This window comes from Ambystoma mexicanum, chromosome 5q, assembly GCF_040938575.1.
Source record: "Ambystoma mexicanum isolate Mex_15411 chromosome 5q, UKY_AmexF1_1, whole genome shotgun sequence".
Classification (NCBI taxonomy): Eukaryota; Metazoa; Chordata; class Amphibia; order Caudata; family Ambystomatidae; genus Ambystoma; species Ambystoma mexicanum.
This window is the reverse complement of record NC_090933.1, coordinates 689,006,698-689,031,135: the sequence shown is the minus strand read 5'-3', so window position 1 is coordinate 689,031,135 and position 24,438 is coordinate 689,006,698. Positions and strand designations below refer to the sequence as shown.

Here is a 24,438-nt window from a genome sequence, read left to right as displayed (position 1 = left end):
TGGGCCTAGTAGGCCTGGTATAAGGTATCTAGCAAGGTTGTGATCTGTGCCCCCAAATATTGGAGGCAGTTTTCTGCTCTCTTGTAAGGGCAGGCTCAAACTTGTGAATATTGATTTTCAAGCCTGCTACCCCCGAATTCTCCTAACTTGTCCGCTATGGCTGGTAGTGATCTGTCTGGGTCTGTGATGGTAAGCAACATGTCATCTGCAAACTCCACTATTTTATGCGTCTCGCCTCCAAACGTGTTTCTCTGCAGTCCCTAATATGCTTTGATAAAGGTTCTAGGTAGAGCAAGTACAAGATCGGATATGGCAGGCAGCCTTGCTTGGTGCCCCGGAAATTTTGTATCCCCCCTGATAAGTGACCATTGATGGCTAGTCGCAGTGTGGGCGTTTGATAATTGGCCTGCACCAATTGAAGAAATTTCAGTCTGAATCCCATGGCCTTAATTCTGAGAAATAAGAAGTACCAGTCACCCCTATCGAAATCCAGCTCGGTGTACAGGGCAAAGGAGCCATCGCCAGGGTGCCTGTTTTGGTGACCTTTTCTATGAGGTGGCACACCCATCTTATATTGTCAAACGTTTCCCTCTCTTTAACAAAGCCTGACTGATCTAGGTTGACCAAGGTGGGGAGTAGCTTTTCTACCCTAGTCGCTGGTATTTTTGTGAACAATTTCATGTCCAGGTTAATCAGGGCTATTGGTCGGTAGGACCCACGCTGCACTGTGTCTTAATTGGGCTTAGGGAAAAGCACTACCTTGGCTTCCTCCGTTGTTTGAGTTTGCAACCCTGAGGTTGCAAAGGAGTTGAATAGGGAGACCAGTACTGGGATAAGTGACTCCTTCAACATCCTATAGAAGCTTGCCGGGAATCCTTCAACCCCAGTGCTTTATTTACTGGCAGCGATGAAATCGACAGGCGGCCTTCCTCAGGGGTTATATCCCCTTCCAACGGTTCCCTATCCCCTGACGTAATAGACGTTAGTGGGCATGTTACAAGATATGCTTCTTGGTTTTCCACCCTTGGGGAGTCAGAGGCATATAAGGTCGAATAGAAATCTATGAAGGTCCTCCTGTCTTCTGAGGAGTTGCTGAGGGCCCCTGTATTAATGCGGAGAATTACCCTTGATGCCTCCTTCCTCCTAACTTGCCTTGCCAGCATGCAATCAGCCTTATTTGCCTTAACGTAATATCACTGTTGCATATATAGGAGGGATTTTTCCACCCGCTTGGTTTGGAGTAGGTCCAACTGCACTCTAATACTGTGAAATTCCTTTCTGAGTGCTGTTCCCTTATCCGTCGCCATTCTAGCTATTACCCTTTTTAGCTGCTTTTCCATTGCGCTTGAAGGCTCCCCAACTGCTTTTCCCTCTGGGTCTTTTTGCGCAATAGGTTCGCCCCTCATGGTTGTTTTAAAAGCATCCTACACCATATGCTCCTGCGCATCTTCTGACCTATTCTGTTTGAAAAACTCAGCAATCCTATCCCGTATTTCCTCCTGTATCACTGGGTCATTTAGAGATTGATCCGGGAACTTCCATTACCAAAGCCCTGGCATTTCGGTGCTGGACTGCCCTGACATGGTCGGATACGTGGGGGGGGGCATGGTCGGATACGGCCTTTGACCCTCCCCACGGACCTCTCTCCATGTGTCTACCAAGGCTAGGTGTGCCATTTGCGCTTTTTAATTTCCTTGTCTGAGCCCCTTGACCCGAACTTGTGTTTGTACTCCTATCAGCCCGTGGGTCCCAAGGCATGTTGAAGTCACCTGATACAATTACCTGAGCAGCCCTCTTAGGAACCCATCTGGCCCCGTATTTGGTGCGTATATGGAGGCCAGTGTGCATCGTCCCCTCCCCCATTGAAAGCAGACAAAGATGTATCTGCCTCCCCTACCCACTTCCGTTGCCCCAATACACAGCCCTGCCAATTACTTAAAGGCTATGAGAAGTCCACCTGTTTTCCCATGGGCATTGGAGTGAACTATGCGGGGGTAGCCCTTGAGTCTCAGTTTATGCTCATCTCTTTTACATATATGGGTCTCTTGCAGAGTCACGATTTCTACCTTCTACTCCTACGTCCCATCCCCCTTCCTCCATACTTGTGGGACTTTCCGTCCATTGGGATGGGACCGGAGCACTTTAAAGCATTAAAAAAATGTTGTCCTTTTATTTTTACGCAGGGCCACCACACATGACTGTAGCTCCGTCTTCCTGAGCTCCACCTCACGCATTGCCCTTCAGTCCTTTTCTCGTTGGGGTCGGACACACTTGCACCTCAGGGAATATTTTTCTTTTTGTTCCCTTGTCCTTCATTTTCCTGTTCCAGTTCCACAGTCATCTTTCTTCCATCTATGCCGGAGCGTCTGGGATTTGTGTCCTTTTCAACGTGCAAACGTTGTTTCGCGAGGGCGGATCCCCACTCTTTGCCTGGAGTGCTTGGGCCGGAACACCGGTGGGACTCGTGCTTCTACTGCGGTAGTCAGGGATATGAGGCAGCAAACCGAATCAAAATCCGACCTTCCCTCATTTTGACTATCTCTCTCACACCAAGGTTCACTACGGCTGGGATTGAGGGGCCTGTTTTTGGGGCAGAACAGCCCTTTCCATGTTTTGTGGATAACAAGAACCCGTTCTGCCTCCAATGGATTGGCATGCTCAGACTCTGCTGCAAATAGCCTTGCTCCTTCCTACGTCTGCTCCTTTGATCTATGTCGATCCAGTCGGTGGAGGACCCTCCTGGCAGCTGTCCTCTTTCTGATCCTAGGGGTATGCCCCTTCCGGGCGGCCTCTACCCACTCCAGCGCCTAGACCTTCTTCTGAGGATGTGTTTTTGGCAAGTTTCAGAGGCTTATGCATTCTGCTCCCATGAAGGCGTACTTTAGGATTTATTTAAGGAAATGTATCCTAAGCTGCTTGAACCGGCCCCTGCTCCGGCAAACCCTATGCAGGTCCCGGTAGTGCCACCTCTTCCACCACTTCCTGTGGGGTCGTCTCCTCCACTGCCTCCACTTTCCCCTGTAGAAAAGACTCCCGTTGCACAGTCAGCTGTGCCCACAGGATCTGAGGCTCCACATGCAGTGGATCAGATTTCTGCTCCCACCTCATTGGATGAGGATCAGGTGGACCTGGACAGCGATGACCCGCCCGGCTCTATTAAAGCCTTTCACGACTGGGTTGTGGATATGATGGCGTTGCTAGGCATCCCAATACCAGAGCCTCCGGCTTAACAAGAAGGGGTATTTTTCTGAAGCCTTTCCTCTGTCGACACAGGAGCGCACCGGCCGCTTCCTTCAAAAGGATGGTCTAGCCGATCCCTGTAAGGTCTGGGAAAAACCTCCTTACGGGCAACACCTGAACAAGAAAATTGACACTTGCTACAAGCTACACACGTCTGTAGACACATCCTTGTCTGCATGTCCACTCTCCTCATCGACGGTGGTGGCAGAAGCCACGCTCCAGTCGAAGCCGGCCTCTACATCCTCCACTGCAGCACCTCAGATCCTTTCTAGGAGGACAAGCTTCTTGACGTCATTGGGGAAAATGGTATTTTCCAATTCGGCTCTTAAGCTGCATCAGGCTAATACCCAGCTTATCCTGGCGGCTGCTAAAGTCAAGCTGTGGAAGGAGCTCGCCAAGTTTCAGGAATGTATTCCTCCTGATAGGCTCGAAGACTTTTAGGGCCACTTATCTGACACCAGAGTTCTGGTGCAGGATCTACTGGAGGCTGCGGACCATCTTCCTGCTCGTGGCCTTATGGTCAGAGTATACATCTCCCGCCAAGCGTGGCTGCATGCTACAAAGTTTTCCCCATTCGAGGGTAAGGAACTGTTCCACTCCTCCACTGACAAGGATCTTACAAAAACCAAGGCACGCACCCAAACTACCAAATCATTCAGTCCTTGCCAAAACCCCAGCAAAGGCACCTTATACTCAGAGGTCGGGGTCTCAAATGAGGTCCTTCTCTGGTTTCAAAGGCTTTCAGGACTGCCGTGCATACCGGGCAGAGGTGTCCAGTTCTAGTTTCGAAAGAAAAGGATGGAATGCCCTTTTTTTTAAAACCAAAAGGACCGAAAAAAAAAAATCGAATGCTTTATTTATGTATATATTTTATTGTTTAGTATGCATAAAAAATGTTTTTTAAAAAAAGAAAACGGGGGGGGCTTAGGGGGTGACCCCCCCCCAATAAAAAAAATAAACTAAAAAAAAAAAAGCATTGGAAACTTTTTTTTCCGGCACTTTTGGTGTCGAAAAAAAGGCAATTCGATCCTTTGTATTTCGAACAAGTCACCTACAACTCCGGGCAGAGGCTCCCGCTGGTGGCCTTCGCCATAAACAGCAAAGGCAAGGTGGCCGGTTTTTCTGTGTCAACTGCCTCCTCTTCAGCAATGGGTGGTCTCCCAGCCGATAAACCATATAAATTATGTTTTTCATCGGTTGCACAAGACTCCGGTGGCAGGGCAAATTTTGTCTCATCTGGAGGCGTGGCAGACCATCACAGACGACCGATGGGTTTTGTCCGTCGGCCGGGCGGGCGGGGTTCTGCTGGACCCCCCCCCCCCCCCCCCAACCTTACCCTCTCACCCTCCTCTCCAGCAGACTGGTTCACTCTCCCTTAGAGCCGAGGTACAGAAACTTCTAGACCTCAGAGCTTTGGAATCTGTTCCCTTGCGGGAGCAAGGGGAGGTCTAGTAATCCCATCTGTTTACAGTGCCCAAACCCAACTAGGCTGGCTTGCACACTATCCTCGTCCTCTCCAAGTGCAATCTCTTCCTACTCCAAGAGAAAGTCCAAATGATTACTCCCTGCCATAAAAAGTCCTCTCTCCGGGAGGGCGATGGGCTCAGCATGGTAGACCTTCAAGATGCCTACATGCATATTCTGATCTGGAGCCAGCATTGAAAATATCTGCGGTTTCTCCATGACAACGGAATATTTCCAGCATTGTGTGCTTCCGTTTGGTCTCAGCTCAGCACTGCGTGTCTTTACGAAGATGATGGCGGTCATCGCAGCATTCCTCACACTGCAGGGGGTTCATGTATATCTATACTTGGACAATTGGCTCCTTCGCAGTCTTTGCCCACAGGCTGCAACACCCGATCTTCAGTCACTCCGTCTTGTGTTGTCAGTGAATGGGTTGAAATCGTCAATTACGGTTGCTCAAGACTTGATCTTTCTGGGTTTCCGTTGGGATACCGACAGTACCAGAGTATTCCAGACGGAGGACAGGATCGCGACCATGCAGTCCCCCCACCAAATGTCGGCCTGGTGGTTCCAGAGACTTCTGGGCCTTATGGCCTGTTGTGTGTTAGCTCTACCTCTTGAATGCGTGAAAATGAGGTGCACTCAGCTGGCTCTTCGGGGCTGCCGGTCCCAAGGCCACAGATCCAGAATCCCTAGATGATTCCAGTCCCATCCTGCATGATGGCGGACCTTCAATGGTGGTCGTCCGGCTCCGACCTTTCAGTGGGGACAAGTAACGGTTACTACAGACTCTTGCCTTCTGGGGTGGGGAGTGAAACTCTGTCACCTCGAGGTGTAAGATTTGTGGACGCCCTAGGACAGGCGCTTCCATATCAATTACCTATAGCTCCTGGTAGTTTTTCTGGTGCTCAAGGCTTTTAAACCTTCTATCACTAACATTGTGGTTCGAGTTCGAACTGACAATTCCGCAGTGATGGTCAACATCAACAAGTAGGGGGGGCACCAAGTCTCCTCCTCTGGTGGACTTTGCTATTGAAATTTGGAATTGGGCGATCCAACACAATGTCTGGCTTCAAGCTGTGCACATTCAGTCAATCGGCCCCCAATCTGCGGCGAGTTATGAGTGGGAGATGAACACTGATGTTCTCACCAAGATCTTCCAGCAATGGGGTTCTTCAGTGGTGGACCTCTTTGCTACCTCATCGAACCTGAGAAATCCTCTTTATGCTTCCAGAGATGGGCTTGGGAGTGTCTTCCTTGGGGGACACCCTTGAGATCCCGTGGGATAACATGAAAGCTTACGATTGTCCTCCTTTGCTGCTGATTCATCAGTCGCTCTGGAAGCTCAGGAGTGCCTGCAACTGCATTCTCCTCTTCATAGCTCCTTGGTGGCCAGCCAGGTTCTGGATTTCACAACGGCAGCCCCTGTCGGTGTGTTCCCCGATCAGGTTCCACAGATTCCTACCTTCTTCACCAGAGCAATCACCAGTTGTGGCGCCCCCTCCCCACAATCCTTGAGCTTGGCGGACTGGTGCCCGAGTTCCGATCATTAGCACAGTTCAACCTCTCTGAGGATAACATGCGTATAATTAAAGCGGCACATAAGCCCTCCAAGAGAGCTCAATACAGGAGCAAGTGGCTCTGTTTTTGCCATTGGTGTCTAGCCAATGAGCTTGATCCCACACAGACTTCTATTGACTGTGTCTTGTCTTTTGTATCTGACCTTGCCACCTCTGGCATCTATGTCTTACCATGCAGGACATGCTTATCTGCCATTGCAGCCTATCTGTCTACAGACAGTTGCTCTTTATCCCTGGCAAATCCAGTCATCAAGAGACACTTTGCAGGTCTTAATCTTTTTGCGCCGGTTCGTGCCCTCATCCCAAATGGGATCTGAATGTGGTCCTCATCGCTTTGTCATAAGCCTTAGGAACCTATAGCCACTACCGAACTCGAGTTCCTTTCTTGGAAGGTGGTTTATTTGATTGCAGTAACATCTGCAGGACGAATAAGTGAGCTTCAGGCTCTCTCTGTCGAACATCCGTTCCTAGCTTTCCACAAGGATAAGGTTGTGCTTCGCACTCACCCTTCTTTCCTTTCTAAAGGGGTTTCTGAATTCCATTTAAACCAGTCAATATCTGTACAGGTCTTCTTCCCAAAACCGGTCTCTTATGCCGAGAGGGTTTTACACAACCTAGACGTCTGACGCGCTCTGACGTTTTACCTAGACAGAACAAGCAAGCTCAGAAGTTCTTCACAACTCTTTGTTTGGTGACCCAAAAGGGCAACCAGCTTCGAAAGCGTCCATCTCTCGTTGGATAGCTTCATGTATTTCTGAGGCCTACAAAATTCAAGACCTTCTGCCCTCAAAGGGCATTCATGCATATCGGATCCGCGGCAAAGCGGCTTCTGTTGCCTTCCAAATATATATCCCATGGGAGCCCATTGCCTGCTACGTGGGCCTCCCCATCAGCTTTTTGAAAACATTGTCTTGATCTGAGCTCCCGGGCCGATGCCCTATTTGGCCAGGCAGTTCTTAAGAATGTGTTCAAATAAGGGAATTTCCATCTACCCGTAATACCTATTGGTCAGTGCTTGGGAATCTCCCACAAGTTTGGAGGAAAGGAGACAGGACGTTGGAGTGTGACAAAGTTATTCACCTGAGTAGTCCCCTTTCCTCCATATGCCCGCCTGCTGCCTCCGCTTATAATTATCCTCAATTGTTGCAAAATGGTCCAGGACCTGGCGATAGAAAAGGACTGAAGGGCGATGCGCGTGGCGGAGCTCAGGAAGGGGGGGCTACGGTCCCGTGCAGTGGCCACGCGTAAAAATAAAAGAAGGGCAAAAAGGTTACTATTTTAATGCTTTAAAGTGCTACGGTCCCATCCGGATGGACGGAATGTCCCACAAGTATAGAAGAAAGTGGACTATGGACTAGGGGTAATTAGACACTATGGTGAGTAACTTTGTGGTTCCGCTTGACTTGGGAGTTTAGCCCTCTAATGGTGAGCGTGAGCAGCTGGAATAGTTGGTTTTCCCCCCATGATAAACATTATGTTTGGCTTCACCTGAGTCCTGCTGTCGCCTCCCTCCTCCCTTTACCCACCTCAAATACCCTCTCCCCAATTCGGTCAGACTCACTCCTTCCCTTCCCTTACCATGTACTACACCATGGGGGTCGAGTCTCGCTAGCCACCTGGAGAAAACCTGTGCAGATCTACTAGGATCCCTAACTGAGTTCTGAATCCACAAGCCCCTTCCACTCTTCCCACCCCTGACGCCTGCTCCGCAGTGGGTCCCTCTCCTGGCCGGTATTACCCCACTCCTCCATTGCCCTTCAGCAGATGGCCTAGGCAGGCAACCCCTATCTGGGGCAGGCTTATTCTCCCTCAGGAGGGGTGGCCCCGACGCATCTCTGACTTGGCCGACTGGAACCCTTTTTTGTTACTGGTCTCTCCTCCATTCCCACAACTTCCTCTTGACAGTCTCCCGGACCGGCCTCTGTTCTCGCCATGCCGTCCCGCCTCCTCCATGTTCAGGAGCCGCATGCCTTTTTCGCACGTGATGACACAATGCTGGCGGCCCTCCCATGTGAACAGGAGGCCAAAGGTAAAAGTCTACTTATACCTTACCTTGGCCAGTTATCTGAATTTTGACTGAACTTCAGAGTAATACATGGGCAAGGGTTGGATTGGCGGGACGGATCGTAGTCCATATGTGATGAACACCCTAAATGGGCAGTGACGGGGTGTAGTCTTGTCCCCTTCATATTGAATCTCTGCCTTTCTAATCTTTTTTTATTAAGGCTGTACAAATAAAGCCCTGGTGGTTCTGTATTCCAATGGCACAGTCATATGTGTTATATGGCGATTGGCCTTTAACAGAAGCTCAATCCGCTTGACCAGTATTCTTTTTATTTTTGAAGATGATATAAAATACCAACACATTTTGATTTTTATGAGAACAAAAAGAAATTTGACCTTAAAGTGCGTTTGGGGCGACCAGCCTGCACATATAATTTGTATAAATATCTTAGGCTCTGATTTTCATCTTATTTATTCTTGAAGTATCGCTTGCACAAGACTTTATGTGCAATTTGGACTGTGATTTTGACAGAATGACTACTACTATGCAGGAGTACAGAGATGAGTAGTGGCTAAACAGCTTGCTCTGCTCCAAACTACTACTAAACCAGCATTAATTCCAATTATAAAGATGAAACGAGCACAGCTCGAAAGGTAAACTTTCTTTGCCTTATGTGGTAGCGCAAACCGAGGCTATACTCCTCAGGAGTAGTGTGTGATAGCTGATTACAATAGCAATCTAAACAACTTAAGACAATGGTTCCAAAATAAAAGAATGTCGAATGAAGGTTCTATACATTTTTAGACTTTTTATTGAACAGTAAAATGCAATCAAACTGATTAGAAAATACTATAAAATAACCACAGAGAATGCAGACTTTTCTGAAAGAGCTCTCTCGGTAGATGAGCAGGGGTGTTCAGGAACTTAATTGGCACAATGTCAGTGACCATGATTATGTCTTTGAAGAAATAGGTAGAGAAGGGGAAGCTTAAGACACTGAGGTCCCAAAGGTGCACTTTCGGGGGACAGGGCCTCTTCACGGTACCTTATTCTTGTATTTAGGACTCAGCAACATTGAGCCTGGCTTTTTGGTTTTGAACCAGCCAGTCGGTAACAGCGCCGCCAGCCCAGCGATGGCAGAGGCGTTGCTGTTCTATAGCAGCATTGGCTTGCGGGTCTCAGATTCTGGGGACAGTGGATGATGCCAGGTCAATGGCGCTGAAAGACTTCATTGGTTCAGCAGTTGCTGCAAGTCCCAATCCAGGGGGTCTGAGACAAGTTAAGTCCTTCGCTTGCACCCCCATTAGAGAGGTTGGCTGGCATCTACAGAGGATACTTCACATCCAGTGATCAGGAGCCTGGTTTCAGTGTAGCCAGCAGAGAGGGGCATTGGTCCAGGAACAGTGATTTCCCCCCCCCACTATTCCCTGGGTACGGTTAGGGGGCAGAGCTCTCCTCGGACCCGTTTGTCTTCACCGGTATGGCTGATGGTCCAAAGATTAAATTATGGGGGGAGAGGGGGTTCCCCTCTCGCTTTATATGCAAAATGCCACAGAGAATTGGTCCAAAGCAAGCCGGCTGTAAGAAGTCCAATCCCTGTAGTTGTAACAAGTGCTCATTGAAGTCACACTGCAGGTACCTTGTTTGTAGGAAATGTAGGGGACATAAAAAGGAAGAGAACCCCAGCAGAAAGAATGATGATGGGACACTTCACTAGGCCTACCTTCTCTCTCTGGCTACTCTAGCCATACCCACTTCCCATGCCTGCTGGCTTCTAAAGGACTCCAGTGATTTGCACCCTGGTGTGTAGCTGGCTTTGTTATGGCGATGTCCTAGTCAGTGTAGCTCACTTGCAGTTTGATGCAGAATCGTGTTCCAGGGCTCTTCCTTAAATTTGGGGTTGCTGGGGAGGCCCAATCCAGGGTCTCCAGGGACAAAGGTAAATCCTTCAATTCTGCACTCCCAATGTGGGAAGATTGCCTGGCATCTACAGGGTACCCCTTACCTCCAGTGAACAGGAAAGTCTTTCCAGTTCAGCCAGTACAGAGACAGGTCTTGGTCCACAGTAGTTCACTTCGACTGATGGTTGACTGTGGATGGTTGGGGGCTATATCTCTCCATTGCCCTGGGCGCATTCTGTATTCTCACACTGGTGGACAACTTTGGAATGGACTGCACTCCCAGAGGGGTCCAGTGTATCCATCCCTTCTCTTGATGGTTCAAAGATGTATGAATTTTAAAGGAAAGACGTCAAAAGAGATTGGTCCAAAGCAAGCCTGCTGTAAGGCATCCAGTCCAGCTTGTTTAAACAAGTACCCTCTTTACCTTTTTGACATTACAACCAGAGTATCTTGTGTGCCCTGAATGGTGGGGACAGGAAAAGAGAGCCCAAACAGAAACCAAGACTATGGGACCCTTCCCTCAGCCCATGTCCCCTCACTCGGTACTCTAATAACTCCAACTTCTTCCCATGCCTGCAGACTTCAGAGACTTCAGTCATCAGCACCGAGGTGTAAGAGTGGCTTTATGTCAGTGCTACCTCTAAAGCACCAGTTCCCAGGAGACGTCCTTGGGGAAATTCCTATGTCCCGGGGAAAGGCGTTAACCTTCCTGTAGGAAAATCAAAGGATAAGCATTGTGGCTATTCCACATAGCAGCTGTAGAGACAGACCTGACAACAATATATCTGTCCTGTCGTAGCTGGGACTTTCTCACAGAGAGGACTCTAATGTCATTTTAAATTGATGTGGTTATATAATTGTGTACTCTGTGGTGGGTCAGAAGGAGCATACACACACAGATTTTCCATCTCACTGATATTTTTATTAGAGTGAAAAATACATGCCTATCTTTCCCTATGCTATAGGGTTTCCCTACCTAACAAAACTAACTAAGGTGCTAGCCAGTTGTCAGTGAGTCTAAAATAGAATCTGTCCAGCGTCCAAACGAACCTATCCTAACCCTACCATTATTATAACAACCAAAACCAGGACAATGTCTCCCTTCTCGTGAATACTGTGATTTATTTTCCCACAGTTCAGTTCAATAGATGTTCTTGGTAGCAGTTTTTTTATCAGTTCATATTCTGTTACAGGGTTGTTCAACTTAAGGTTCTTCTCTCATGTAGATATTCTGTATTTCCCTTTTGCTCTTTCCTTGATTTGTGTTTTCTTCTCATGATATCTCTCTTCTTTACAACCTTTTTGGTCTGGTTTAATCTCAGTGAACATTCTGACCTTGGAATGTATTCCCTTTTTTATTTGGTATGGTATGAATATGTTCCTTTTGACTGGGATGAGTAGGAGTACTTCAGTAATGATTCTCAATCACTCCTTCAATACCAATGTTTTAAGTCGACTGTGAGGAGTATGAACATTCCAGTAACAATTCCCTTTCACTTCATTCAATATCACTGTTTTGTCTCGACTGTGCTGAGTATGAGCATTCCAATAATGATGCCTTGGCCCCCTTCCAGGTCTCCTCTTTTCCCTATTACCTTCCGTGTTCAGGGATATCGTCACCAGACTTATTGGTTGGGAGGGACCTTCTCCCCAATTTGTCAGAATGGTTTCCCGTGACTTGCCAGTCGACCACAATTCAGTTGTGGTCACACCACCACTCTGCTCTTCCTCTGGATGAGGACGCCTTGCATTAGTATTCACTTCTTTCGTCTCTCTGGTTGCTTGACGGTGGGTGTCCAACTCTGCAGTTCACTCTCTCTCGACCACGGGATGCCTCACGTCCACTCTCGTTCCTCTCTTTTCTCTCCTTTCTCTGGTTAGCGAAGGAGTCTTGTTATTGTTCCCCGGACCTCTTCTCTGCCACCATCCGATTGTGGTTACATCACCATTTGGTTCTCTCTCTCTCTCTCTCTCGTAAGCACGTCTTCTATCCGTGTTGATCTCTCTTCCTTCTCTGGTTTCCGACGCTGAGCATCCCAATCAGTACTTCACTTTCTCTTGACCTTGGGATGCCACACGTTCAATCTCTTCTCTGTATAAGCCAGTAAGCAGTTTCTTATCCCCTTTTCTTTAAGATGTAGCCGTGGGAACGGCCCCGGCAGAATCTCATGTTCTTTCTTCTGTTTGTTCTGCATTCTCAATTCCTCCACGGATGATCTTCGTCTAAGTAAAAGGCTGTTTTTTTTTTCAAAGGTGTAGTCAGAGTATATGGACAATAACACATTTTGGTGGTTTCTTCCTACTTTATTTACTGGATGTGCTTGAAGAGATACTGTTAGGTGTCTCAAGAGGTTCCTCGCAGGAACGGGATTCCTTGCCCCGAAATGGATAGTCTCTCCCATTGAGGTACCACTTGCCTAAACCCCTAGGGAGGTTATTGCAGAGTGGGCTCAGCTCCCTAGCCTCACAGGGTGGGGGGTGGATCTCCTCTGGGGAGAAGAGACGAATTCCCGAGATTTGTCACAACTCTAGGCAGTCAGAATGCAATCACTAGCCATGGTTTATATTTACAGCCACCCCAGGCATACAGCAGCTGTGGAGACAGCCTGACCTGACACCAAAACAAGCCAGTCCTGTTAAAACGGATCCTTTACACAGAGCTGACACTAGTGTGATATTAACTTGCTGGGACTGTACAATTATGTACTGTTAGCAGTCACCATGCCACCACTTGGCATGGTTTTTATATTTACAGCCACCACACTGATTCAAGCATACACTTACTATAATTTAGCTCAGAGGCGCAGATGTTTATACATAACTCTGCCTGCAGGACCTTTGGGGTTCTAGCAGTTGTCAGGGATGTGAATGTGACCTTTGATCCTGCTCTCTGCCACTGCACAGCTGGGGCTCTGGATGTCAGGAGATTATTTACAGCAAAGTCGCATGTGTGCTATAGTTTTGGTATGGCTCATTTATTAAAGGGGAGGTGGTATGATTAGCAGACCCTCCCTTTCTGAAACGGAATTACACACATCATTTAATATACTAAAATATCTTTTAAATAGGGCTTGTGCACCCTCGCAGATGGCACATTGTCACAGTCTTACACATGTCCCTATCAAGACAGAGCTGCTAATAGCTTGCATTTGCAATCTTCTAGAATTACAGCAGAAACAAAATGTACCTGGGAACAGGCAGGTTAGTGGTGGGCATTTTAAAAAACCACCGTAGTTCCAAAACTGCAATATTGTGATCATGGGAAACGTTCTGCATTAGATACTAGATGCATTTAATTTCGTGGTCATTGTGGATAGTAAACTTGTGTGATAAATCCGAAAGGTTGACCATTCTAGTGCAATCTAGTGCTAATGAAATTCTTAATGGGGCAACTGCCGACTCTGAAATCCCACTTATTTCCATTATTATTCTGTAGCTTAAAACAAGCAATCTCTCAAAACAGTCATTGATGCACCTTAAATAATTAAGTATATTTGAAATGAAAAAGGATGTCTCTTTCCAAATGGGCGTATTTTAGAAGTAAGAACAAATGTTTTAACTGTAAAACAAATGTTTTTTCAATAAATGTCTTTCTTTTCACCTATAAACCTTTACACATTAAAAGATGCTTTTTTACCGCTTCAGATCAGCAGGGTTGGACTGGGCCATAAAATTGTCTCGGGCTTTAATGAAAAAGTGACCCACAGTTGCAAATGGCAATTCATTTCTTTTGCTTCAGACTGTTTCAAATGTGATGCAAATTGTGCAATTTAAGGAATATTTATTCTGCACCAATGGTCAAAACTACTAACCATATAGTGAAGTAACTCATCAAACTGGTACACATTGCTAAAAAAAAGTGGCCCACTTTCACCCAAACAACTGGCCCACACTAGCATTTGAGTTTTTAGTTCGGGCTTTGCCCTATTGCCCAGTCCGAGCCTTCAGATCAGGCAAGAATAGTTATTTAGTAGTTTCTTCCTATGGCACTGTGTGTTTTTGGTCCGAACATCTCCACTGAGCTGTGCAAGTGGCTCACACCGCCCTTGTTTGTTTCCTTTGCTTGCTGTGAATTGTCATGTAAAATGTCAGGCAAGATTGTTGAATATCTTGAAGAAATTAACTATTCCTGCTTCCTTTGATAAGCCGCAACAAAGATGTTAAAAATGCACGTTGTGAATGGTGATGAGGTTGGAAAAAATGAAGGCGAGCCATAGAATTTTCTCGAGTTAGGCTTTTATTTTACATGAGCAAACAGATCACACTCAAGCAATGCAGACGAGGGTGAACCGAACTGGCTTCTGTGGTTAAACATGACATATTTGTTCCGTTTTTGAGCCGATTTGTTTAAACACAAAAAACACAATCACAAATGCTGTTAGGATTACCTGATCTTCGTGTTTTTGCATGCAGCACGCGATTTAGATGAATTCTAGCACTGCATTTTAATGAGGCGTATTAAAACCTTGTGCAATGCAATCTACATGTGTCAAATTCTGCTCCTGCGAGCTGCTGGTAGCTTTCTAATGGGAATACGGTTTTTCTGTGCAGTCCTCCGCATGGCGATACAAGGACTGGTTCTAGCACCCTGCCACCGGTGAAATCAAAGACCAGTTTCATCGAGGCAGACAAGTACTTCTTACCGTTCGAGTTGGCATGCCAGTCAAAGTGCCCCCGGATTGTGAATACATCGTTAGATTGTTTGCAGGTCTGTATGACAACTCTACTTCTTGGCATCTTTACAGTATGTGTATATTAAGTTCGGTTTATTTTGTGCTGTCTCTCGACACGTCTTTGATGACCAAGTCTGCCATTTCATTTACTGTGTCAAACAATTACACACATTATTTACTTTAATGGAATTGAATTATTTACAAGTGCATGGGAGAGGGAAAGGGGAAAGTGCATGGGTGGGGGAGGGTAAGAAATGGAATGTGCTAAGCAAAGGAATACAACTAACTAAAAGATAAATGATTAAAGCAACAAACAGTGGTATTGCAGCCAGCAAGTGGCAAGGGCTAGGTTTAAGGCAACAGAGTGTGTCTGATAAGTGCAGGAAAAAAGGGGGGTGCCGGAGGGAGGTGGGGCGGGGGGGACTGGTGCGGGGGTTTGGTATGGGGCGACTGTAGGATTAAAGATACATACCCCAGTGCAAGCGATAGCCAGGAAGCAGTGCGTGTGGATGGCAGGGTGAGCAGGTACCTGGGCCCGAAGACGGAGGGTAACCAGGTGCACGATGCCGAGACAGAACAGATCAGCAGGGGAGAGGAGGAGCGAAGGCAGAAGCAAAGAGGAAGGTTTTGAGATGCTTCCGGAGATGGTTCTCCTCAAGTTTGAAAGTGGCAGGGATGCTGTTCCAGAGTGAGGCCCCAGCCGAAGACCAAGATCTACCCCCAGCTTGTTTCTTTGAAAATGACTGACCCTGAGGTAGTTAGAGGTGGAGGAGCAAAGCGCTCGGGAGGGAAAGTATTTACGGAGGGACAGCTTGGCAGCTGAAGGTATTTTGGACCCAGGACTCAGAAAGCCTTGTGGACAATGCAGAGGGTCTTAAATGTAATCCTTGCAGCCACTGGGAGCCAGTGTAGAGATTTTGGGGCTGGAGAGATACGATCCAGGGCTTCAGGGCAAGGACAAGTTTCTCAGTCCTGTTCTGGAAAAGTTGCAAAGGGCGGACAGTAGAAGCAGGTAGATTTAGAAGGAGGCTGTTGAAATAACCCAACCTAGAGAGAACCAGGGCTCGAGAGACAGTGAGCTTCGGGGGGGGGGGGGAGGAGAGGAAAGGCAGAATACCTCTAAGGAGGTGCAGTAGGAAGATTTACTTTTTAGAGACATCAGTGATGTGGGCAGAGAAGGAAAGCATAGAGTCAAAGATGACCACAAGTTTCTTAGCTGCGCAGGTGGGGCTAGGAGGGGGGCCAAGGGAGACCGTCCAGAGAGTGACAAGAAAGTAGGGTGAGGGTGTGCCGATGAGGAGGATCTTCATCTTTCTGGCATTCAGGCAGAAATCGTTGGCAGCACACCAATCTTGAATGGCAGATAAGCAATGAGAGAAGAGGTGGCTGAGGGAAGCCTAAAAATGAGTTAAGTGTCATCAACATAGCACTGAAAATTTGGATCAGAGAGGACAATGTGGTGGGCCAGAGTTGCCAGGTACTGGTTGAAAATCCAGGGTGAGAGGTTAGACTCCTGGGAACACGGCAGATAGAAAGGGAGATAGATGAAAGGAAGGACCCAAGTTGGATAGTATGTGCACTACCTTTTCCCATGTAGTCCCCACATGCATCCAGGGAGTGGATGAACGCATGACTGCTTCCTTCCAGTCTTCATTCACGTCTGTCGTTTTTCCAGCCTTTTCATAGCGCTAGGCCGGTGGCTAGTTTTCACAGCCAGCAATCATTGGTCTCTCCATTGGATGGCTTTTTTTACATTGCATGATTGGTTTTGCCTCTTAATTGAATTGTGGTCCTTTTAGCTCTTGTTTAATATTTGCCGGGTCTTAATCAATGTCCTGATTGATTAATGGTCCATATAAGGCTCTAAACATGGTCTGGGTTAGTGGCGCCATTTTGGAACTATAAATGTGGCTGGACGTGGCTCATTCGTGTTCAGCATTCTTGTCGCAAGCATGGTTTGCTGTTTCACCTCACCACGAGCAGTCGGCTTCTTGCTCTGAAAGTTTAGTGTTTTCTTAGTATGCTTGCAGATTAACTCCGGTCTGTTTTGACGTTCTGCTCACTTTATTCGACTTTCCTTTGGCATTCAAGCATGTTAAAGGGATGTGTTTACGTTTAGCTTCATAACAACATTCACTTCCCTCTGTAATCGCTGTCATTGGATATCGCTCCAACCATTGCTCAAACAGCAACTGTCTGTGCTCAGCCCTTCCTTCTAGGCATTTCGCTTCTGAAATGAGATTGATCTCCATTTGATAACTTGTTTTGAGCACTAGGACGAGTTTCTTGTGATAGATACCGATATCCTACGGGCCTCCCATTTCTACTAGTCCCCCAGATACTGCTTACTTGATAGGGGCTGTGGTTGGGCTCGGCTATCTAATGGGACTGCTCTCTGCTGCTCGGCTTCTTGTTCTCTGGTCAGTGTTGGACTACGGCTTTGTACTATTGCTGCTTGAAGTGAAGGGACCCTTGCTTCCTCCACAGGCGGTATCTGCGTTGTTCTTGGGGTCTCCTGCCCACCACGTCCAGCTTGTGGTCACGCCACCAGCGGGTTGCTTGCTCATCTCTCGGGAGACTATTGTGTAACAAGTACTGGTTACACAAAAGTGAATGTGAACGAATAGAGATGTGTGTATATTACTGTATAATACTACTGTGATGCAACAGTAATGAATCTAATTCATACCAAGAAATTGATACTAGACAAATGTTATGCACAACCAATGTATGTGATAGAACTCAATGAACAGAAATGTTATGGATACACTACGCTTACAATTGGGTTACTTGAATACAACTTTGTGCCTTGAAAAAGCCTGGGTAAGGGTGAAACAATTGCATCTGCCTCCAAATGGAGAATATTGGCACTATGTATAATCAAAAACTAATCTGCTATTAAATCAAAATATAACTCAAGACTCTAACTAATTATTTTCTTTGACCTACGGTAGCCTAGGTGCAGGTTACAAACCGAACATACCCATACACTGCAAACCTAGATTTTCCAACTGACTAATGAGTATCAGTCATTGCTAGGTTCTGCTGCCACGCAACAGTATTGCTAGACAAAGGGAAGACACACTGCCCTCTACTCACTACTCCTAGTTTTACAGTTATATATGCATCTCACATTAAAGTGACCTCTTCCATTTCTGCTGCCATTAGGTTTCTTCTTGCATTGCCTTCAGCCAAAGCTAAGGACATTGGGAGGCTTTTCATGTACTCCTGTGTATGTAATTACTTTTGTTGGTGTAGGGAGTTACTTACAGGAACGCCAGTCCTTGTCCCCAAAGGCAGTCCCGGTAAGGTCCCACTTGTCTCAACCCCTAGGGAGGGTTTTGCAGGGTGGATTCACCGCCCTAGCCTCACAGGCAGAGGGGGGCCTCTCCCTTGGAGAGAAGGGGTGAATAACTGCGATCTGTCACACAGCCTCCATGTTTCTTCTTGTCTGACCTTCAAGTACTCTTCCACCTCCTTCACTGCATACGACCTGTTTAACCAAAACTTTGCTTCCTTCACTATCTGATCAGACTTGGATGATCATATACACACTTTGAATGGATTGTGTCCTCCCACATATTCCTCATTTTATGATATTCGTATCCTGCCAGCTTCGCTGCTTCGGAAAAAAAAGATTCTCGGCAGAGGGAGCTGTGCACGAGGTCGTGGCGTCAATGTCCCTCGACGGGCTTCGTACTGTGGCAACATCATCATCAGTATAAGTAGCTTGTGCCGCGCCCGTTGGCTTAAGTTCCGTTTTTCCAATTGCTTCGCTCTTGAGAGCGGCACGCTTTGAAATTTTCTTCTGAAAATGTCGTTGTCTTCCACCCCTTCTACTCCCAAGACGAGGTTCAAAAAATGTATCGACTGCGGATCGAAGATGTCGATTACAGATCCTCACCGCATTTATCTTTGGTGCCTAGTTTTTGACCATCGAACCGGCGACTGTGGCTGCTGTCAGTCGATGACGGGAGAAGGCCCATCGTGAAAGGAAAGGTAAACTGGCAGTGGGGCGGGAAGCTTCTAAGGCCTCCTCGAAGGCCTCGTCAAAAAGACATAAGAAGTCGAGCGATTCGAAAGAATCGGATCGTCGTAAACACTCTAATAGATCTCAATCTCGTAGTAGATTGAGACGCTCTTCATCTTCCTCTTCAAAAAAGTTTAAGAGAGACATAGATCTCCCTCTTCATCCTCCGATACATCTACCGAATTGGTACGATGCCCGACTAAGTCGGATTCCTCAAAAGAATTGGAAGAATTTAGAAGGAAGATGATGGAGGTCTTTGAGAATGCGGGCTCGACCCCCTCAAAGAAGTCTCAAAAGAGCCAGACCCTGGTTGCTTCGTCGGACGACTCAGGGAAGTCAGGAACTACTGTGGTAAAACCCAGTAGTATGGGTGAAACTCGTAAGACTAGAGTGAATGTCAAATCGTCGACGATTCCTCGAGAATCGAGTGTTTCCCCGACACTGTATAAAAAACAATGGTCGTTGAAAACCTCGACTCTGACGGCTTCGACATCAGAGCCAAAAGCAACGCCTTTGTCGAACACATCAGTGTCCTCGAAGTTTCCTTCGATACCATTGAAGGTTCCTTCAATTCCTTTGACCCAAACTCATGAACAGGAAAGGAGATTTACTCCTTTACCTAAGTCATACTTCTTTAAGTCTGTCTTCTATTTTTGAAGTAAGTGGTTCTGAAGAAGAGGAGGTTTCTCCTTTTGGAGTACAATATGGTACTAGAGAGGTCCCTGATGAATTAATCGATCCAGAATCGAAAATGAGAGACCTGTGTGACACCCTTCACTCTGCTAGTGGCATTGATAAGTCACCTGAGCTGGAGTTTGCAAAACCTGACCCTGCAGAACATGCAGATTCTGGGTACAGGAGTTTAATGAATAGAGTGGTGGAATACATGGGCTGGGGTAGAGCCTCACCCACTTTTGATCAGGATGATATGACTGACCTACTTGATCAGGGCCCCCTGAAGGAACCAGTTCTCCCCTTCCATAGGGCACTTCAGAGAACAGTGGAAAAGAACTGGGAGGTTCCTGATGCTGTTGCTGCAGTCAACAGTAATTTCCCCAAAAAGTATAGAGCTTCTAGTTCTGGCCCTGATTACTTAAGTAGGCATCCCACTCCAGAAAGTCTGGTCATTCAGGCTGCAACTTCCTCAAGACAGACAGCATATCCATCTATCCCCCCGGATAGAGCGGATAGGAAGGTGGATGCTTGGGCCGGAAAGGTTTTTACTTTGGGTAGCATGGCTCTCAAGTCAACTAACGTCACCTGGCCAGGTTCACCCATACCCTGTGGGACTGCATTTCGATAGCGGCTGAACATATTCCAGAAGGCGAGGAAAGGGAAGGCTTCCTGAATATTGTCAAAGATGGAAAGGAGGCAATGGGGGAATGCCTCTAGTCTGTATCAGCAGATCCATGGCTGCAAGCACAGTGCTACGCAGATTTGCCTGGTTGAGGAAGTCAGGGTTTGCACCATATGTGCAGGCCAGACTTCTCAACATGCTTTTTGATGGCTTGAGGCTGTTTTGTAGTAAAGCTGATGAAAGCTTAGAAAAACTACATACCTCAAAAGCGGCAGCTAAATCTCTTAGCGCCTCCATGCGACAGCCTCAAAAACCTTATTCGGGGCTCATCTTCTTGGAGCGGTCGTTCTTTTCGGTACTACTCCTCTTTTGATAGAGGAAGAGGACAGGTCATTCAAAGATGCAAGAGAAATGGCACTTGTGGAGGACGAGGAAAAAGTGCAAAACCAGCCTCAGGAATGGCATCTTTGCCCTCAGCTGCTCCTGCAGCCACCTCGAATCACTCTGAGGCCTTAACACACAAAACCCCGGTGGGAGGCAGAATATCTCAGCATCTGAAAGAATAGCGGGGCATTACTTCAGATGCTTGGCCACTGGAGACAGTAGCTCAAGGTTACTGCCTTCCCTTCCTAAAAAGGCCTCAGGAGCATCCACCGGGAACCAGCTCTGTCAAAATTCCAGATACGCTCCTGTTGCAGGAGATTTTAACCCTGCTAGAGAAAGGTGCAATAGAACAGGTACCTGTAGCGGAGAGGAACAAGGGTTGGTACTCCCCCCCCCCCCCCCCTACTTTCTCATTCCAAAGAAGGACGGAGGATTGAGACCCAACCTGGACTTAAGAAACTTGAACAAGTTCCTCAGGAAGGACAAGTTCAAGATGGTGACCCTTTCTCAGATCCTTCAGGCTCTCCAACCCCAAGAATGGTTGGTATCATTGGACCTTCAGGATGCTTACTTTCATGTGCCAATCCATCCCAAGCACAGAAAGTACCTGGGGTTTGCAGTTGGCGGTTCTCACTTTCAGTTTCGAGTTCTGCCATTCGGACTGATGTCCGCCCTGAGGGTTTTCACCAAACTGATGGCGGTTGTGGCAGAGAATCTCAGGAGAGGGGGGATTCACGTCTACCCCTAACTGGACGATTGGTTGATCAGAGCGTGTTCTCCCAAACAAGCTCAGGAACATCTGTTGATCACCTGTCACTTCCTTCACAAACTGGGCTTCTCCCTCAATTTCAAGAAGTCTCACAGGATACCATCCCAAAAGCTTCAGTTTATCAGAGCAGTTTTGGATACTTCCTTGGGCAAAGCCTCGCCTCCCGAGGTGAGAGCTCTCCACATTCTTCAGATGGTAACAAAGTTCCAGAATGCGCAGCATCTGCCGGCCTTTGATTTTCTGAGGTTGCTCTGCCTCATGGCATCCTGCATTATTCTGTTGCCAGAGGCCAGATTGAGAATGAGATCCCTTCAATGGGCCCTCAGAACTCAGTGGTTCTAGTTTGCGGGGAGTATGTTGGATCTTTTGCAAGTCCCGAGTGCAGTTGCTCAGGAACTACTATGGTGGGCTTGCAACAACAACATCCTCAAGGGAGAATCTTTTTGGCAACCATGTCCGGAGATAACTGTAGTGACAGACGCCTCACTCACGGGGTGGGGAGCCCACACCAACGATCTGACAATCAACGGTCATTGGTCTCCATCAGAGTCCAAACTACACATCAACCTATTGGAGCTGAGGGCAATCAGACTAGCGCTGAAGGCCTTCCTGCCCTCTGTACAGGGAAAGAATGTTCTGATAATGACGGACAACAGGGTGGCCATGTACTACCTCAACAAAAGAGGAGGCGTAGGGTCACTACCATTGTGCAAAGAGGCAATGCAGCTCTGGTTCTGGGTAATAAGAGAAGGAATCTCTCTATCAGCAGTTCACCTAGCCGGAGAGCAGAACACAGCGGCAGATGCTCGGAGCAGGCAGAGCACAGTCTCCCACGAGTGGGAACTAGCTCAGGAAGTCCTTCTGGAGATCTTTGCCCTTTGGGGAACCCCTCAAGTGGATCTGTTCGCGACCACAGTAAACCGGAAGTGCGAACAGTACTGCTCAAGGGAATTTCCACCGAGAGGAGCTCTAGGAGACACTTTTGTGGTGGATTGGAAGTTTGCACTTCTGTACGCGTTTCCTCCAGTCCCCGTGATTCCTCAAGTAATCAGGAGGTTGAGAAAGTTCAGGAAAACCATGATCCTAATTGCCCTGGATTGGGCCAGGAGGACGTGATGCCCGGACCTACTGGACATGTCCATCTGCCCTCCAGTACGTCTTCTGCAAAGAGAGGCTCTTCTCTCGCAAGAGGAAGGTCGAGTTCTCCATCCAGAGGTCAAGACACTCAACCTTCACGCATGGTTTCTGAGAGGTTGAGATACAAGGATTGGAATCTTCCGGATGATGCTTTCGGCCAGAAGGCGAGCAACAAAATCCTTGTACCAGTGTTGTTGGAACAAGTTCAGTAACTGGTGCAAAGATAAGGATGTAGACCCTTTTCAATGTGGCACCCCAATGGTGCTCTTTCCTATTACATCTTGCCAATCTGGGGCTTTAGATCAGAGCAATTAAAAGATATTTAGCTGCGCTGTCCATTTTCAAGCGCTCTTGGGAAGAGGTTTCTTACGTCAAAATTCCATTGATAATTCAATTCCTGAAAGGGCTTACTAATGTATACCCTCCAGTCCCCTTTCATGTCCCAACTTGGGATTTAAATCTAGTACTTAAGTTTCTAACTTGTATACCTTTTGAGCCTCTACAGTCCTGTCCCTTGAGGCTTCTAACCTTGAAGACTGTCCTTCTTGTGGCCTTAACATCAGCCCGCAGGGTTAGTGAACTACAAGCTCTCTCATGTATACCTCCATATACTACTTTTTACAAGGAGGTTAAAGCATCTTTCTTACCAAAAGTAGTTTCTAACTTCTACTTGTCGCAAAAAATCATATTACCAACTTTCTATCCTCCTCCACATTTGGGCAAAGAAGAGGAGAGACTGCATAGACTGGACCCCAAAAGGGCTCTCAGTTTTTACATTTCAAGAATGTCAAAATTACGTCAAGATGACCAACTTTTTGTGGGTTATACAGGTCATAAATTAGGATTAGCTGTGACAAAACAAACTATATCCCGCTGGATCATTCTGGCTATAATTGAGTGCTACAGATTGGCGGGAAAAGACCCACCGGATGGGCTTCAAGCCCATATCACTAGGGGAATGGCTACTTCTGCGGCTCTGAAGAAGGGAGTCCCTGAAGCAGATATGTGTTCAGCTGCAACATGGGCATCAATGCATACCTTCATCAACCCTTATTGCTTAGATGCCTCTTTCTCCAATGAGGGTTTATTTGCCAAGGCGGTACTTCATTCCGTTCATGAGAACAATAATTAGTACTCCCACCTCCAAAATTACCACTGCTATGGGAGTCTATCATAAGATGAGGAATACGTGGGATGACATCCATTCGAAGAACAAGTTACTTACCAACTGGAACGTTATTTCGACTGGATGTTCCTCCCACATATTCCTCATCGCCCCTACCATTCTACCCCGCAGTACAGTTTGCGTTTCTTACTTTCCTCTCACGAAGAGTCTATCAGTCATGGGGCACGCCTGGATGTTCCTCGAATATTTCCTCGCAAAAACAGAACTGAAGCCAGCGGGCGTGGCACAAGCTACTTATACTGATGATGACGTCGACACGGTACTGAGCCCGTCGAGGGACATCGACGCCACAACCTCGTGCATAGCGCCCTCTGCCGAGAATTATTTTTTTCGAAGCAGCGAAGCTGGTAGGATACAAATATCATAAGATGAGGAATACGTGGGAGGAACATCCAGTCGAAAGAACGTTACATTTGGTAAGTAACTTGTTCTTCTCGAGCATGGGGTCTTGCATGGATTCACATGCTCATGAATATTCCTGTCATCAGGCTGGGAATACTCTGTAAAATTAAAGCAGTTTTAGCATTAAGCTAAAAACTGCTGGTCGCTTCTATAGCCTATCAGTGTCACTTTGGGTCATACTGCTCCAGCCAATGACACCCGTCCTCCTAAACTCCACCCTTCAGTTTTTTACCACACTTTTCTCATGTTGGGGGTCCTCGAGGTTTGCCCTCAAAATCCAGAAACCTTTTGCAGTTTTTTGCCTATTTTTGTGCTAATTCGTCTCAATTCTTAATCTTCAGTTACTACCGGCGACAGGGACTCGTAGTCG

The 24,438-nt window shown here is 47.1% G+C and overlaps 1 protein-coding gene across 1 annotated transcript in view; it reads left to right on the top strand.

Moving 5' to 3' along the window:
• ARFGEF1 (ARF guanine nucleotide exchange factor 1) overlaps positions 1-24,438 on the top strand; it is a 1,973,034-nt gene that overhangs the window by 235,437 nt on the left and 1,713,159 nt on the right. Inside the window, exon 3 of the mRNA XM_069621149.1 lies at positions 14,742-14,898. Within this exon, the coding sequence (XP_069477250.1) occupies positions 14,742-14,898 (157 nt within the window). The remainder of the gene's footprint in view (positions 1-14,741; positions 14,899-24,438) is intronic.